Source organism: Sander vitreus, chromosome 11, assembly GCF_031162955.1.
Source record: "Sander vitreus isolate 19-12246 chromosome 11, sanVit1, whole genome shotgun sequence".
In the NCBI taxonomy this organism is placed as follows: domain Eukaryota; kingdom Metazoa; phylum Chordata; class Actinopteri; order Perciformes; family Percidae; genus Sander; species Sander vitreus.
In genome coordinates this window covers 18,796,911-18,814,806 of record NC_135865.1, presented here as the reverse complement: position 1 = coordinate 18,814,806, position 17,896 = coordinate 18,796,911, and the positions used below count along the sequence as shown (strand labels likewise).

General features: G+C 41.3%; 2 protein-coding genes across 2 annotated transcripts in view; one reads left to right on the top strand and one right to left on the bottom strand.

Annotated features, from left to right (window-relative positions):
• The window catches only part of col4a2 (collagen, type IV, alpha 2), a 77,058-nt gene extending 68,035 nt beyond the window's left edge, over positions 1-9,023 (bottom strand). The window contains exons 1-3 of the mRNA XM_078262095.1: positions 8,806-9,023; positions 8,443-8,559; positions 8,305-8,356 (exon numbers count right to left, since the gene is read on the bottom strand). Of these exons, the coding sequence (XP_078118221.1) occupies positions 8,305-8,356; positions 8,443-8,492 (102 nt within the window). The 5' untranslated portion in view covers positions 8,493-8,559; positions 8,806-9,023. The remainder of the gene's footprint in view (positions 1-8,304; positions 8,357-8,442; positions 8,560-8,805) is intronic.
• A 97-nt stretch (positions 9,024-9,120) lies between these two features.
• Positions 9,121-17,896, top strand: part of col4a1 (collagen, type IV, alpha 1) — a 47,456-nt gene continuing 38,680 nt past the window's right edge. Inside the window, exon 1 of the mRNA XM_078262093.1 lies at positions 9,121-9,330. Coding sequence (XP_078118219.1) covers positions 9,259-9,330 — 72 coding nt within the window. The 5' untranslated portion in view covers positions 9,121-9,258. The remainder of the gene's footprint in view (positions 9,331-17,896) is intronic.

Here is a 17,896-nt window from a genome sequence, read left to right as displayed (position 1 = left end):
GTAGGTATACTGTACGAGTGGGCAATATGGATAAAATCCTTTATCACTGTATATATAATTTTGTATCACAGTATCAATATGCATTTTTACATGTTGCATGTATCATATATGTGATATTCTTAAAATGAACGCAGACGTCAACAAATTAAAAACCTCCAAAATCAAAGCATTTCGTCACACTGATGCAGAAATCATGCAAAAACCCAACGCTGCACACAATCGATGCAGGCAATATTGTAGGATTTCCCCAATGGCTTAATGCACCCAGAGATATTTAAAGGGTAGGTGCTATAGTGCTGAAATGATTAGTCTTTTAAGCAATGAGACAATCAACAGAAAAATGGTTTAAGCCTCTGACAGATAGACATATGGCATGATCTTTGACAGTGGAAAATTACAGTTTATAATGTTATATTGCCCAAGTACTGTAGCCAGTATACTATACTTTCAAGATGAAAGTACATTGGTAGGTGTGTACAGATAAGTTTTTCTGAAATGGAAGTATACCATTTATAAGTACTATTTCTGTGGGAAAGACAGAGAGACAGTGTGTGTGTGTGTGTGTGTGTGTGTGTGTGTGTGTGTGTGTGTGTGTGTGTGTGTGTGTGTGTGTGTGTGTCTGTGTGTGCGCACATTGTACCAGGGCAGTGGTACTGCTCGCTGTCACACATGACTAACAATGGAAATGAAGCATGACGAGTGATTATATCCCTGTGCCCTGGGATATTGAACTTCTATACCTATGTTTCACATCATTATAACGTCTAAATAATAATATAATAATTTGTTTAAATGTCTGTATGCCAGCAAAAGAACTGATGGAGACAGACCCAGTACAATATGACTGTATTCAAGCTACTGTATGCACGTGTATACATTATGTCTGTGTGTAGATGAGTAGACAACTTTTGATTTCATCTGAAACTTTTCCATATTCATCATACACTGCTGTCAGTCTCTGGAAGGACTGTAAAGGTACAGTGATGTGATCGAAGGAAGTAATAGAAAAGAACATGGATCGCTGTTCAGAGCTGGGATCAAGCCACAGAGACCCACAGAGCACCCAGGTAACGTCAAACATCCACTGGCAGGCACACATGAATACTTAAGAGATTAAATATAGACTGTACTGTACATACTTTATAATCAGTTTATAGGTTTAGTGTATTTAAAGTTTATCCTATAGAATATTTATAAAGTGAGTGAACACTTCAATGTATCTAGAATGAGTTAAAATACAGAAGTTCCTGCCATCATGCTCTTACGCATCACATACACATTCCCTTTTCTTTCTCATGTTGCTTCATGTACAGTATGAAGGAGACCGAGTTCAAACTGTGAATATCAAACTCTGGAGTAGTCAAACTAGTTGGGGTCCAGTAGGGTTGTAAAGAAACTCTTGACACACTTAACTCCACTCTGTTTCCTTTTCCTGTTTAGAGAGCTTCTCTGGATAATCTATTTTCTCTTCGCCCTATTCTGCACGCAGGATGTTTTCCCATAAAACCTTACTTCACTAAGCCCACAGATAAACACAGCCCACACTCGTTGCACGTGTGAGAAAGAAAATTAGACTCACACATCCTGCCAATGAGGGAGAGCAAATTGGCTGACTAATTCAAGACATCTTTCAGTACCCCACAAGAAACTCCAAAACAAATCGCCTGCAGATTTACTGACCTTTTAATCCTCTGTTTACGACAGTGTTCATGGTTGTACATGTGTGCTTGTTTAAGGAGGCATTTGTACACCAATGGGGGCAACCAGCCAAGCTCACCAGGCCTTTCCTCACCATCACAATGCTGAACCATGGAGAATAATCAAATAATCACCACCACAAAGTCACATTTCAAACAGCTGTTCCTGTGGAAACTATACTTAAGCAAACAAAAGACACACATACTGTACATCCATTCACATGTGAGCAGGCCTGCACGTGCATCCACACAAACGTTACACAGTAAAAATGCAGAAAGGTCAGAGAGGTCTGTCACTGACGTGAGGGCAACACATCAGTGGAAAATGCATGCCACCACACAACACAAACATCCATGCTTGCACACACCAGTGACGGTGAAACCCCACACATGGGCTTCTCATCCAAGGCTGCAGCTTCCTGCAGCACAGTACAATGGGCTTTTCCCCTGATTGTTACAGCCAGGCGCTCTCTATATCACAGCCACTATTTTGGCAGGGGATGTGCTGGCCATTTTTCTATCCTTATCACAGGCAGACATCTTCCACCTCGCCTCGGACACATGCCTTCCTCTGCCATCAAACAATCACATTTGAGAGGTCAGTCACGTGCCTGCTTTCCATCGGGTGACCCCATCACACAGCACTCATTCAAATTTAGATCCAGGCTTATGCTTTTAAACTTTTAACAAGTAAACTGCACGGCTATGTAAGCAATGTTAACTGCATTTCCATCATTTGCATCTTTTCCCATTCTCTTATAGAAATTCCCAACATACTTGTTGCGGCTGTAAGCAGTCCAAAGTGCTGGGACTTAACACTGAGAGATGAATAAACACACTGTGACGCGCTCAAGATTGTATTGCAATGATTTATTTCTCTGCACGTAAAATACAACTAGTACTGCAGTTACCAAATGTAAAGTTACTTTGTAGGGCTGCAGCTATCGATTATTGTAGTAATCGAGTACCGATTATTCCATCGATTAATCGGATAAGAAATACTTTTGTTTTATTGAAGAGCAATAATAAACAATAGTTTGGTTACATTTTCGGAAAAAGCTACATTTTTGTTGCCTACACTGCATACAATATCATCTCTCAAAAAACTAAACATATGAAGTGCATTTAAGTGCCATATTACATTGTAAAATTTTTGACATGAAAATGACTGAAATGACATCAACCTCACACTAAGGCATACATTAAACATACATAAACATTACCTTAAGTTGTGCAACTTAACTTTCAGAACTACAAGTTTCATCCTGAGACTGATCTGTATATAGGCCTATATGTAAATATATGTATATGTAAATATTAATTATACTCAATCTATTTTAATTTATATATTTGATTACAATGCTACACAGCTCTGTTACACTTATGCTAGTAGATCGTTGATCAGCTGTTTCTCCGCGAAGAGAGAGAGTGAGAGTCGGGATAGTCAACAAGTCGGCTCTTTAGATCAAATTGTGGTCACTGCTACGTATTTTCTTGTCTTTGTTTTTGGTAGTTGGTGTGTTTGGAGTAGTTTCATCGTCCATACAACTCCATGATTTACTTTTGTCGGGTCCGCTTCGTGGAATGGATGAGAAATGTTTTCTGTTGAGATGCTGAAGCATTGACGTCGTGCTATTATTGTGGTAAGCTAGTTCGGTTTTTCAGTAGACACACTGTACAGAGTTCTCGTTTTAACTACGTTTGAACTGATTCCAAACTTTGGACACTTTCTGTCATTTTCTCCAGCCTGTCTCTTCTCTTAGCCACGCACTATTTACGCTCTGGCATGTGCCGCCTGCAGACTTAGCAGCGTCTAGTGTGCGACAGTGATAATGATCCGTGTGGAAACACGTCAACAATACAACGTTGGTAACATTGATTTAACGAAGCTTCGAGGCAAATCATTTAGCATCGAGGATTTTTTGTAATCGAATTATTCAAGTTATTCGAGGAATCGTTTCAGCCCTATTACTTTGTGAGTCAAAATAAGTGCGTTAGTGCGGCGGTCAACAGAAAGCGTTCGCTCCCAGGCTCACCCTCTGTCAAAGCCCCAAAAAAAACAGGTGAACAGGTGACGCAAACAAATATAATGTTATCACTTCCGCTCAAGCCGCGATGAACACGCCCACCACCTACAATATAAGTGCACAATATAATAATCAATAAGTAATATAAATGAGACCATAAACAACATACAGTATGTCCATCCATCCATCCATCCATCTTCATCTGCTTATCCGGGGTCGGGTCGCGGGGGTAGCAGCTCCAGCAGTATGTGGCAACATACAGTATGTGGCTCCTACAATACTATGTTTGATTTAGTTTGTCCGTGTGGTTACAAAGTGAACAATGCCAAAAAGGCACATGCAGAAACAACATTTATCACAATCATCCACTCAGCTGGTAATTGCTAAAGCAGATGCTGCTGCTAGGCTTCCAGGTACTGTAGGAATCTGTAGCCAAAAACGTCTCTGCCATGGTCAGACTAAATTCCCACAACTCTGACATCCTCTGCCAGCATCATCCCCTCATTCCACCGTGCTCAAACACATCTTGAAATATATTCTCAAACACACGAAAATCCGAGCCTCTCAAAGGGTCCTATTCGAAACATCCTGTGAACATTACTGCCTCAAGAGCCTTCCTTCCTCCGCTAACGGACACTGATTAAAAGTATTTGTGTCATGTTTTTGGTCTCTGGTTCAAATTTAGTCTGGCATCTCCATGTAGAATGCAGAGCAGGAAATCCAGAAGTTAGGATCCTCTGATGTACCGTAGAAACTGTCCCCAAGGCCATGTAATGTGGCACCTTAGAGTCAAAGCAGGTGTGACGACAAAGCTGACTTTAAGGGTCAGTCAACTGCAGTTCATTTCAAGCAAAAATGCTAAATAATTGTTGGTACCAGATTGTCAAATGGGAGGATTGATAGTTGGCTAAATATATTTGGGTTTTGGACGGACACTTGACTGACACTTTTCTCACATTTCATAAAAATCACTAGATGAGTCAAGAAAATAATCAGCACGGGCTTTACAGCGGCAGAATACTCCGTCAGAACTGCTTGTTGGATGGATCGTCCTCCTCCCAACACTTTTCCAACATCAGAATTGGGGAGGCTGCTTCCAACAATTTCCAGAACTGACAATTCGACATTCACAATCACTTCACGCTGTGATTGGCCAGTAGTGCAGAGATGAAAAAGGAGCCAGGATTTGAACTTCTATCTCAAGGTCTCTTATTTTAATTCTTACACAACTCATTTCTGTCACTTTGTGTTTACAACCGAGTGCAACATTAACAATGCTGAGTCAGTCTAACAAAAACCAACAAATTAAATCTCACATGCAAAATATCTTGAGAATTATATTTTCGACAGGAAGGGGAATTCTAAACGTAAAGCGCCACATGGAGACAGATGGCGGGAAACAGTTGTTCGGCACAGAGGCTGGGGTCGAGTGGTTGAAAGAACTAAAACAGTCCCATTGGTCACATTTGGATCTGATATTAAACAGAAACATATTTTCTCAGAAGCAGAATGAGACATTCTGTGTCAGATGGGAAACTTCAGAGAATGATGTTTGACTGGTTACTGCTTCCTTCACCCTTTTTATATGTGATGCCATTACCTCATTACCTAGAGTCCATAACTGCTGAAACAGACTCCTCATTACCCTTTCAACAGCTTTTTTAATGTGTGCAGATGGTGTTTTGCCAAAACAAGTCAAATGCTGGTTGTACGTCACACCCAGACACTGAAGGTATTTTGTTCTACCTCAAGCTATTTGTATAATCAATGTGAGCTGTTTCTTCAATTGACAGTTAACAGCCTGCACAGAGCACATGGATGGTTCCAAACTAAAATTAGACTGTTGTCTTCCAGTATCACCGCCTTGGAGCAAAGCTGCACAATACACAGAGGAGCTGAGCTGTGTCACACGCTTTTAATCGAGGACTAACCAAATCTAATAAAAACAAGAGACAACGGGCCTTTTCATCAAACCCGAGAAAGTAACTTGTTCCTTAAATATAATATCAAATATTTGACAGAACCACTGGCCATCTGACATCCTGCACAAGTTGCAACAAACAGGAAAGCAAAACATGCTCACATGCTGCATGCTCAGAAAAGCACACATGGATTCAGCATCATGTGTGCACTTTCCTTTCATCAAGCCCACATTTGTGAGTTTGATTGAAGGAAAATTAAAGTAGGTCATGCAAAGTCATTACATGTGGAGAGAGAGAGGATGGAGGAGCATTTTTATTGGCTATTACATTGGCCCAGTCAAACATTAGAATTGTTTCATGAAACATCTGTATTCTCTCTTGCATTTAAACATTTATGACAATTTAGTGTAAAAATCCAAGTGATGATGTTTATGCATATGAGGAAAAACAATAAAGCCATGTACGTGAACAGGAAGGTTTTTTTTCCAAAGCACGAACAGTGAACTGTAATGTCTACAAACCCACAGAGCTGCACTACTGATAATGAACATTCCTAGGACAAGAAGGCATGACATGCACCATGGGTCCATTCATAGCTTCCTTTTCACTGTCCCTATGTAGACGCCAGCATGCTACGGTCACTAAGTGTGTTTGGAACTAACTATTTTTAGATGAAACCTTCAGATCTGTGTGGAGCGATGAGGAGACCGTAACGTTCCTCAAATGAATACATTTAACAAACAGAAGTGTTGTATTTACATAAACCCCTTTTTTCACATTGTTTTCGTTCGTTTGAGGTTTGGCTGGCGATCTTTTAATTACGTCTCTTCTTTTAATGGTACCCGACTGGAGAATTGGTGCCACCAGCTGTTTTATCTTGATGCGCCCAACTTCTAATATTTGCATAACAGTTGTGGATGGAAATTAAGATGCATTTTCTTTTGCCAATTTACTAGAATTTGTTTTTTTAAATTTTTATTTTTTTGGATGGAATTTGGCTACTGTCACTGTTGATTTCCTAGTGACAGTTGCCAACATCTAGTGACATCTACTAGTCAGCAATCCAGTTTCCCTTGACAGTGTTTCCTTGCTCAACTATAGTGGAGGGATAGTAGCACAAAGAGGGAATTCCATACTAAAAAGACTGCAGCTTTAAAAGATACTCACTGAAACTGAGACTGTTGAAATGTTAGATATATAGTTAGTTATATTAGATTTAGCAGCACTTTAAAATGCTCTTTGCATTGAATTAGGACTGAGGATGTAATGGCCAGTATGTACAGGAGGAATGATTACAGCACCAGTAGCACATGTAGATATGGGCGTGTGAGTATTGTTTTAGGACAGATTTGAAAAAAAAGAAAAGAATGTAACTCTTTAAAGTGACTATATGTAGCTTTTACACATTTCTGAAAGTGTATATGCGCAATGTGGTTGTACATCAGTAGCCTGTATTAAATGATGTCCCCCTTCCATTTAGTGTGGACGTTTTATTCCTTTTACTCCGTGTTTGTGATGGCCTACTATTTTCTTTTCACTTGTCCCCCTGTAACGTTACTTATGTAAAGCGTCCGTGGGTTTCATTAAATGCACCATATAAGTTATTACTACGTTGGTTGCTACAACAATCTCTTAATGCTTTGGCTCGTGACACACTGACAGTGATACCTGGTTTAACACACGATACATCCAAAGTAGGCTAAGTTGCTTAGTAACTTATTCTCTTATTGTAAATAAATGATTTTCTGTCTGAGCAAAATATTTATTGTGACTATATAACCTCCCGGTAACGCTAACTCAGTAATCTACAGTGGGCAATAAAGCACCGTAAAGAAAAGATCTTTTTGACAGCAGGTGTGGTAAAAACACTACCGCTTTTGTCCAAGGCAGCTGCTAGAATCAAAACAAACTGAAAGCACTTTAAATGTACAGTATGTTGCACATATTTTTACTTTTTTTTTACCCTTTGTATCAGGAAGCTGTTGGTTTTCATTAATGTATGCACAATCTGAATACCAATTAGCAATCTCTTAAAATGTGCTAGGCAATAATGCAGATGTAAGTGCAGTTTGCAATTGTCTTGTAACAACATAACTTTGGTTCTTTAAATACTGACAGACAGAATAACTGACAAAAATAAAAGAATGTGGCAAATGCCTTTCTGATTAAGGAGAGCCCTGGTGGAAGTTATTTCATATAATATAAGCACACCATGGAAAATGTGTACTCATAAAGCTCAGCATCTTGTCATCATGCCTGCAGAGGTCATGACCCCCCCCCTCAATTCCTGCCAGGTCAAAGGTCAAGCAAAGCACAAAATGAAACCCCATTTCTGTTTAATCAGTTTGCAAAAGAAAAACAGAGTGAATTGAAACCACTAAAATTCCAACATGAGTCATTTCACAATAAACTGTTTTGAGCTATGCTGTTATTTACCAACATGCAAAGCCAAGAACCCTCCTACAGGAGGAACTCCCCAAACCAGACACTCCCACGCTCTGCATGTGTCTGCCGAGCAGCCCCAACAGAGACAAACCAAATATGGAGACACTACCAGGTTCATTTGTAGGCCTATACATTGATTATAGGTAGTTTTATACCAACTGCAGTTTGCAAGTGAAAGTTTACCATGAAAAACACGTGGGAGAGAAAACTTACCGCGTGCACTCCTGAGGCGAGGACGGCAATGGAAAGGCACAGAAGCAGCAGCCTGTAGTCAATGAAAATGACAACGTTAATAACGCTGCTGATCAATGAATCCTGCGGTGACGTTTTGCAGTGAAATGTTCCGCTCACCTCAGGTTCTTCAGTCCTCTGTTGTGTTGTCCTTGCATGGTCCCGCTCATGCGCACCGCAAACTTGAGTTCCACTTTTTCACTTGTAGTTTACACTTCTACAGCATGACTGCCCGACCTGAGGCATACGTTAACGTACATAATTACGGTGTAATCATGAGTTCATACATTTGACCTACATTTGTCTAAAGAGATGTAGCCTACGACTTTACTATTATCACGAGTTCTGCTGTAAGGTATCTCACAATGTGCTCGGAACCACTCTCATGGAACAGTTACAATGATACATCGATTAAAAAAAAAACGGGTTTTCAGGAGTATATTTAATTAATTTCCCATCACTTCGATAAAATATGTTACTTACAGTCACCCCAGGCTTGCGAGCGGAGGTAAGGTGAAGGAAATGGATATCACGGGCCAAGAGATGCGCGGCTTCCCGGGCTGAAAAGTTTCAAAACAGCTACCTGTGGCACCAAAGCCTGCTCAAATATTCACACAAAAACACACCAAAGTGTGCCGAGTAGTCCCTCTCCTTACCGAGAAAAGTCAAAGTGTTTGTAACAGCAGGGTTGAGTCCGTTTGCATGGGCGAGGGTGGTCGTTTTGGGAGGGGGGTGTGGTGCAGCAGAAACAAGACCAAGTTGCATTGATCAGAACTTCATATCGTCTCGGACAAAGATGCAGCTTAACGTGCTGAACGTGCTCTGCCGATAAGCTTAAGAGTTACCTGAAGAAAGAGGACAAGAAGCGACCAACAGGTGGTTGTTTGCGGGCACTCTGCACTGTTGCGCACACAGTTTCCACTGCGCACCGTCACAATGCTGTTACCGTCCGGCACCCTGTTACTGCTGGCGGCTCTCTACTCAAGTGTAGACCTGACAGGGGCTGAGGTAAGTGGATGAAGCATCTATAACAATGTGGTGAGCCTAAAGGTATACCTTCGCAGAAAGTATCAAGTTGTGACCGGTGTCTATGTGCGCAACTTTCAAACTGCAGCTGAGGATGATTTTAGACTTTCTTCGTGTATTTAGGCAAAGCATGCACACAATTAATAGGCCTATAGGCTATATAGTATGTAGGCATAGTCTGTGTGCAACATGTTGTTTTTCTGTGACGAATTGAGTTTTAAACAAATCATTAACTGTGCTCATGAGCGTTAGTCGTTGAAACAGACACATTCGTGTTTGAGGGTCATCGAGAAGCACGTTCTTTATTCTCTTTTTTTGTATTATATATATATAAATATATAAAAAATATTAGCACTGTAGTGTTTTTATGTGTTTTCAACCACTTCTTGTCTGTTTGGCTCTATAAGGCAACTCAAACTTTGAGTTGAATCTACTCCCAGTCCAGCCTCCTCCACTGCTGCTGGAGAGGAGAAGAGAGAGAGGGAGAGGGTGGGGCAGAGTACATACAGTAGCTGAAGTGTGTGTGTGTGTGTGTGTGTGTGTGTGTGTGTGTGTGTGTGTGTGTGTGTGTGTGGTGTGTGTATTGAGGGAGACCGAGATGTGTATGAAGTTTATCTTTGGTATGTTTAGATAATCCAATAAACGTTTCATGAATGTGTCTCTTTAGAATAAAGAGACACTATTTATGCTCCTATGGACTTCTTTCACAGTCTACAGAGCCGGAGGAGAAATAACTGTTCTTCTCCAGTCATCAGATTGTCCTGCGTACTTCCATTGCAAATTAATGAGATACGAATCGTCAGGGAGAAAACTCCAGTAAAAGCTGATTTTGATATGAACCGATGGAGCCTGTATCTCGTCTCTCAATTTACAAAGAAAAATGTTTGATGTTTGACATGAAACAAAGATATGAAGAAAGCCAAGTTTTTGGTTAGTAAATCTTTCTCAGGGCAAATGTTTGACAAATAGGAATTCCACAGTTGGACTAGTTGTTATCACACATTTCCAGATCCAGTTTCTCTACTTAAAAGTAGATCCCCTATGAATGAGCTATATGCATAACAGGAGAACAGCTGGTGCTTCAAGTCTCCCCTGAGAACAGAAAGAGTTTAGAGGCTTGCTGCTTTGTGTGTTGATCCTCATTGGGCCGTTTGTTGAAATATACATAACTACAGTGGCCACCATCTGCTGAAAGGCTTGTCAGATGTGGAGCTTTATTTTGAAGCGTGGGTGGAGTTTGCAGCAGAAACATCTTTTGCACAAGAGAAGCAGAAATCCAGGTGAAAGGGAGAAAAACTGGTGGACTGTGTCAAGTGTAAAGATGAGGAAGAACAGGCTGTTAATCAGTTAGTATTATTGCACAATGGAGCGATATGTGATGTTTCAGAGAAAATTGACACCTCTCAAGGGAGCCTGGTATCATCATGTGGAGAGTTTCTCCATCTTCCGGGTGTTTTAAGGGTATCTTTTCAGCTGTGATGGATTGTAGCTGCGAGCTGTCGTCATGTGTGCCAACAAAATAGAGACAGCTCAAGATTGATTTGTGATCCATGTTAACAAAAATAGGTCACAGGAGCTTCCCTGTAGCTTCTCTCGTTTTCTGGCAGCAAACATAGGCAGAGTGGCTTTGACGTCCCTTTCCCCAGTGTTTTATCAACAAAACAATACTTATTCGCTTTATTATTTGCAATGGCGTGTTTTTCTCCATGCAGACAGAGCTTTGATTCAGGGACATGCGAAGAATAGAAGTGTATGATGTTGAGAGCCAACGTATCAGGTTAAACAAAGCCACAAAGGGGACTTTGATACACTGCCTGAATGGATTTAGAAGCATAAACACAAGACAGACATAAGACATCTGGACAGAGGATAGGATGAGTGAGGAGGTGTATATCTGGCTGAACAACTTGTCACTGATCAGATGATGCCAATGAAATTGGAGTAATTCAACATTCTGGATATATTGTTGGGAGTTGCATATTTTCCCATCCACCCATGGGAGGTCTGCAACAGGAAGTTTGCGATCCTGTCATCCATCCAAAGCTGCACGGTGTACAGAAAGGGCCTTTCCTCATCAGTTATTTCCAGAACAATGACACAGCTACTGGGAAGTTGAATTTATTTCTTTACTTTGCTTTTGTATCCCGCACCTTCATAAATGTGAATCCGGTTTAAGAAATCAGTGTTTGGCCGATGTCTACAGGGCCTTCAGTGTGTTTTTAATATTCTTTGTCTCCACATACACAGGGATGTGACGCTGACTATCAGAGCCTCCTGTTTGGGTTCCTTCATAATCAGTGAGGCTAAACTGACGCTAACAGTATACAATATAAACAATTCATGGTCAACCACTAATGCATGCAAGCGCGCACAAATGTGATAACCCTGAGCCTCGCATGGGTCAGGCTGACTTAGAAAGGTCATAATAAAAAGATAATGTAAAATTGCCTTTACCCTTTTTAAAGTAGCCATATTATGCTCATTTTCAGGTTCATAATTGTATTTTGAGGTTGTACTAGAATAGGTTTACATGGTTTAATTTTTAAAAAACACCATATTTTTGTTGTACTGCCCATTGCTGCAGCTCCTCTTTTCACCCTGTGTTCAGGTCTCTGTTTTAGCTACAGAGTGAGACCTCTCACTGCTGTAACATCTTTGTTGGCAGTCGCACATGCGCAGTAGCTAGGTAAGGATCACATCATCTAGCTAGCTGTTTCTCTAACTTCAGTCAGTACAAGGCAGGATTAGCTGGGAGACTTCTTCTAAACGAGGGCACACTTCCAATTTTGCGTGGAATACCTGCAGAACAGGGACATGTAAGTAGTTATTTTGTAGATTATGGTGAACTAGTGTGTTGTCGAGCTAGCATGCAAGCGCTAGCATGCTACGGTTAGCCACCTCGTTTCGGCTAGTGACGTAAAAAGCCCTGCAGATTTTGAACAGCTCACCTGGAGACTGAAGGCAGGACACATTCAGAAACCCGTATCTCACTCAAAACAGCATGGAGGTTTTTTTTTCCAAATTTGTATGTGTGTGGAAGCACCAGAGACACAAAATAACACCCCAAATCCCAGAAAAAGTGATTTCTTTCATAATATGGGCACTTTAAGGATGAATCAACAAGCTAATTTAGATCTATGACGACCTTTGCTCCCAATATTTTTACTGCAGCATCTGAACCTGAATATATTCTCCCATTGTTTTTGTAATATCAACAGAAAAGAGCTTTTCTCCCTTGGCGGTCATTTAATCTGGTCAGAATGAGTCATTAGTAACTCCTAGAGGAAGAGGAGGAGGAGGAGGAGGAGGAGGAGGAAAGAAGAGCAGATTAGCAGATTCCTGGAGTGAGAGTTTGTGTGTGGGATGTTGAATGGAGGGATTGGAAAGGTGGTAGCTGGTGGGAAAGACAAGCTTCTCTGTGCTGCCAAGTTCCTGGTCCCGGCTTGGCCATGATGTCCCAGGACAGGACGAACCCCAGGGAGGATGAACACAACTCAAATATGGAGGAAGCAGCACTGAGAGCTGCTAATCCCTGTACAGCCTGAGGAATGTGTGTATATCGCCTGTTAAAAGCTAAGAATCATTACCAAGACTTGGTCTGTTGGTCATGCTGCCCAAAGTGTAATTTGTTCCAAGTCTGATCCTGTAGACCAACCTCTTCCCCATCAACCCCCCACAGAGACAACAGCTGACCCTGTTACTGTAACTGGCCACCAACCAAGCAATAAACCCTGGGAAAGCACAACCTGCCCGACCCCTGTCCCCCAGTGTTGTAAAAATGCCTACATTTGGAAGAGTTGTAATTGTGTTTGTGTCCCCCTGTTTTGACAGGCGTCTCTGGGTGGCAAAGATAATACTTCCCTGACTTTGATACCAAGTAGTGTGTCAAAATGCCCCACCTTCTGCCTGTGTGCGTTTCTGTGTGTGTGTGTGTGTGTGTGTGTGTGTGTTCCCTGTCTGTGCCAAGTGAGCAGAGGATTAAATAGTGGTAAACTCTTTTCAATTCCCTGTGGTCCAAATATCACTGAGAAGGCATTTCATTGAGATTGTTTTCACATATAAACCACTTCTTTTGTCCCACGCTAATATTTTCCGCATTTTAACAACCTCGAGATCAACTTGTGTTTGTCCTCGAGATCGGTTACTTCCCTGAGGTGTATTGTTATGGTGAAAGTGCAATTTAGCCGTTTAACTGTGAAATTGGTGAGTCATAAATGTCATTTGTGGTTTGGACGGAGAAGGCGTAATGGATACTTCTGTCTGACAGAGAGGTGGGAGGTGGAGAGTGATGGAGAGGGAGGCTGCGAGAGGAGGTGGCGAGGTTATGAGCCCCAGAAGTGGAGGAATGTGGTTCGGATCAAGAGATGATACCCCATAGCAAATCTTTTAGTCTCACTCTCCGGACCTTGACCTGCACGCCCACCTGCCGCTGCCGGATAATACAGACAGTGATGATGGTATTATTAAACTTATGACTGTCTGAGTTTTTTTGCATTGGTCCACATGAAGTGAAGAGTTAACATCTTGGCTGTCTTTTCCTTCAGCTGTTCTTTTTGTCAGTTTTTGGCCTGAAAAGCTTCTGAATTAGTGTCCTGCTTTAGACACTAAGGACAGGTGCAAGACTAAATTAATGAATAGTGTTTAAGTCAATAATTCTGAAGGAGGGTGTACAGAGGAAATCTGCAAAATTGCTTTGATCAATCATCTGGATAAGGTTGTTTACACAGTCTGTTCCCACATGACCTGACCAGATTCCTCTGTGAGAATTTCCATGTGCAATACTTTTTTGTCTGAGTTACTGCATCTTATTGATGCATTATAATGCAGAACAGAGTCTGTTGATGGTTTACATCTAGCTGTATTCCGTGTGTGTGTGTGTGTGTTTGTGTGTGTGTCAAATAACACATCTTCTCAGATAAACATCATAGAGTTTGTGCCTTCTCCCTCTGTCAAAACGACAGTTATCTACATGACTTATTTGCTATTTAAGTCATTAAGTTGCCTCTGATGCAGAAGAAGAAATGTTTAATGTTGTCACACTGCACTAGAAATGACTCGGGGTATCTAAAAGAAAAAAGTTTGTTCTTGAAAAAAAATTAATCCAAATCCAATAAATCTGAGGTAGCTCAGCTGATCTTTTATACTACACTGCAGAACTCAGAGTTCCTGAACTGATGTTACACCAGCAGGAGTGGTTGTGGTCTGGCAAATGGTAAAAGATCACTGCAGATAACAGATTAAAGCGTGATTTATGCTTCTGTGTTAAATCTACGCCGTGGATATGTATGTAGGTACGTGGTGACACGGACCCTACGCCATAGCCTGATGTACACCTCTCGAAAAATGTAACTACATGTCACAGCGACGCATATCGCTCGGCTGTGGCTTGGTAGCGGTGCATTTCCCCCCACTCATATCCTGGTTCTCTTTCTGCATAAACAACATGAAATCAAGGAGAGGGTTAACTTTTCCTGCTACAACTTTCCGACCGAGGTCAGAAAGCACAGGGGAGACACGTTGTTTCCCCCACTATGCCTCTAGAGTCGCTACTCGCTCCAAAGCTAATCCCCGTCTCTCTCACTCGCTCTACCACACACTCCCCACGCACACACACATGCTGGCCCTGCTTTTCTCTTAAAGAGATCAACGCACACACCAACGCACAAGAATGGACTTCAGGCCACTTAGGTAGGCTATGGCGAAAGCTCTGCGTGGAGCCTTCACAGAACCATAAATCATCACGCTTTAGTTTGGGCAACAAAAACACTCAATTGTCAATGGTTGTTGGTTAAATAGTTTCTCTTATTGCCTGAATGTTGAGTGTGATAGCTAAATACATTATTACAGTCAGTCAACTTTCGTTTTAAATTTAGTAGAATGTATCTCTAATTTAATGCTCAAGCTGTTGTATTTTTACTGTCCTGCCAAAACCTCTGTTTCCAAAAAGAAAAACTTTCACCTTTTTCCTCTCCAACTCTTCAGGAAAGAGTTTTCCTTTCCCTTTCATTTCACTTCAATCCATACTACTGTCATCTAAGTAGTTTAATCAAAGAGCTAAAGAAACATAAGTACTAAGGTCAGGAGGACATTTGGGAAAACGTGAGGTCATGGGTTGAGACATGACACAGTTGGACAGGTTCATGCCCCCCCCCCCCATTCTCTTCTGAGACACAAATTGAGGACTTCTCCACAGACACAGGTCCTGCTTCTGAACCATCACTGGGCCAAAAAATAAGTGAATCCTATCCTATAGATACTAAATGATTTTTAAAAAGGTTTGAATCATGCATAGATTATGTCCCTGCAAATTAGGAGCATTCTCATATTAAAAGATTAGAAAATTAGGCATCACATGCTACACAGTGTTTGTCACGATTGTCTTGCCAGAGGGAGACACACACCTACAGATGCCTCTCTCACACACACTTATCTGACTCTTTTGAGAGACATTTACAGTCAGACCACATGATATTACAGATAACACAGGCACATGCTTCATATTTGTCCCATTAAAAGTTAACTGATTAATGCTCTTGCCAGAATGTGGCATATGTGGTCTGTGGCGCCTTTCAACAATCTGAGCATTAGATGAATGGTGGCATTTCTTATTTTTGTCAGCTGAACGTGACAGTGGTGTCTGAAGTGGTGCAATCTGGTTTTAACTCTGTCTTTGTCTTATAACAGCACATGTTCCTGCACACTCTTAACTGCGCTAGGCTTACTATACTCTGTATTTTTACCAGACATGGTAGTACTGGACTGTTATGGCACTACATTTACATAGGGGCATTGATAAAAATAGCAGATCTGACTGTAATTTGGAGGACCTGGGAGTGCCTGTGTATCCATACCTAGAGCTTTGAACCTCTTTCCTGGAAGAACAGATGCTTTATCCATCTTCTCCTTATGTTGCTGCTGGTGGTTGTGCTCTGTCGACTTGCTGGACAATCAGAATTGCTCGTTCATGTTGCTGTTATTCTGCCAAAGTATTCTGGAAAAAGGGCTTAATCAGATAACTTTGAGTAGGAAATAAGCTCAGTCAGTTACATCCTGTGGTTCACATTAGGAGAAGAGGAGATATGCTAATCTTTCAATACATAGCTGAGTCTATAAGGGTAGATTAAGACATTTTAACTGATATGAGAGCAGATCTGCTGTCAGTGTTCGGTATCTCTAAGGCAGAAGGACAGGGAAATCTTTTAGTTACAGTCTCCATATGTCCAGACGGAAGTTATGTAATGGTGATGGAGGAGATAAGGCTCAATACGAAAACAGGAGAACAATAGAGAGCAGCTCCGTCTATTGGATAGTTATCATGGTATGATAATGGGGGGTAAAGAGCTACATTATCCATTAGTTTGTTGCAGACTTGGAAGTGTATTGCGGGGATAAAGGCTCTCTTTCTCTGGTCCTTGGAATTTCCTCTCATTCTCACACTTATTCTTACTGCTGTAGTGTTGCCTCAATTATGTGTTTCTGATGTCAATAGTGAGGGGTAATTTCCTCATTGGGAACAAACAACACCAACATATGTTGAGCATGCACAAATGGAAAAGCCTTTGTTAAAAAGGATAGAAATAGAGCTTACATGCACACACACTTCCTGTATATGCATACTCCCTGATGGATGCATTGTGTCACCCTGTATAACAGTGATGGTAATGCTTCTTTGTATAAATGATTAACTCAAATCCCAGATGCTTTCTATGTAACATGTGTGTGTGTGTGATTTTATTTTAAGAGAGAGTGATAGACTTGGTTTTTTTATGGCATGGCAATGTTGGTCAGTCGGTCCAGACTAAACGATCTCAACTCACTGTTGAGTTGGATTGTCATGAAAATCTGTACTTTCATTTGTGTTCACCAGAGGATGAATCCTAATGTGGTGCTTCCCTAAGTAACACAAGTGAACTGGGGCTAGAAATGGGAGTGTGAGAATATCCCAGGTTGGATGTATTTGGTTGGTATAAAGTCACAGAGGTCATCCCTTGTCCTCCCGTTCTGACGCTATTCCCAGATACCAGAGCACTTTTGAGAGAGGCGCGAGGCTGACCCAACCCCTTCTTGTCTTTGTGAGCATAAAAGGCAAGAAAGAGGCCTTCCTCCGTAGAGAAAGAATGGCTTCCTAAATCCCACATCCTGTGGCACAGTGCTGCACATTCACAGAGGAGCAACAGGCAGAGATGAAGTCCTCAGAGCTCTGCAGCCGCTCACATGAACTGAACTGGCCCTTTCTCAGAGAAAACAAACGTCTGAACAGAGTAATTGTTGCTTGCTTTCCACCACCCCCTGACCATGTTCTCCCTCTTACTGCCTCAATACCAGATTTGTTAGCAAAGGAAAAAGTGCAAACTGTTTTAGATTATTGTCAGATTTTATTTCAAGGGCACAGGCATCCGAAAACTGATACAGCTGCAAACAAGATGAAGTGCAGAGCTACAGAGCTTTCGATTTGATATTTATGTATATTAGTACTTGCACCGCTCCTGTTCCTGTAAGATTGTAGAGGAATGCTTTTTTTTACTGTGTAGAACAATAACCCCCAGTG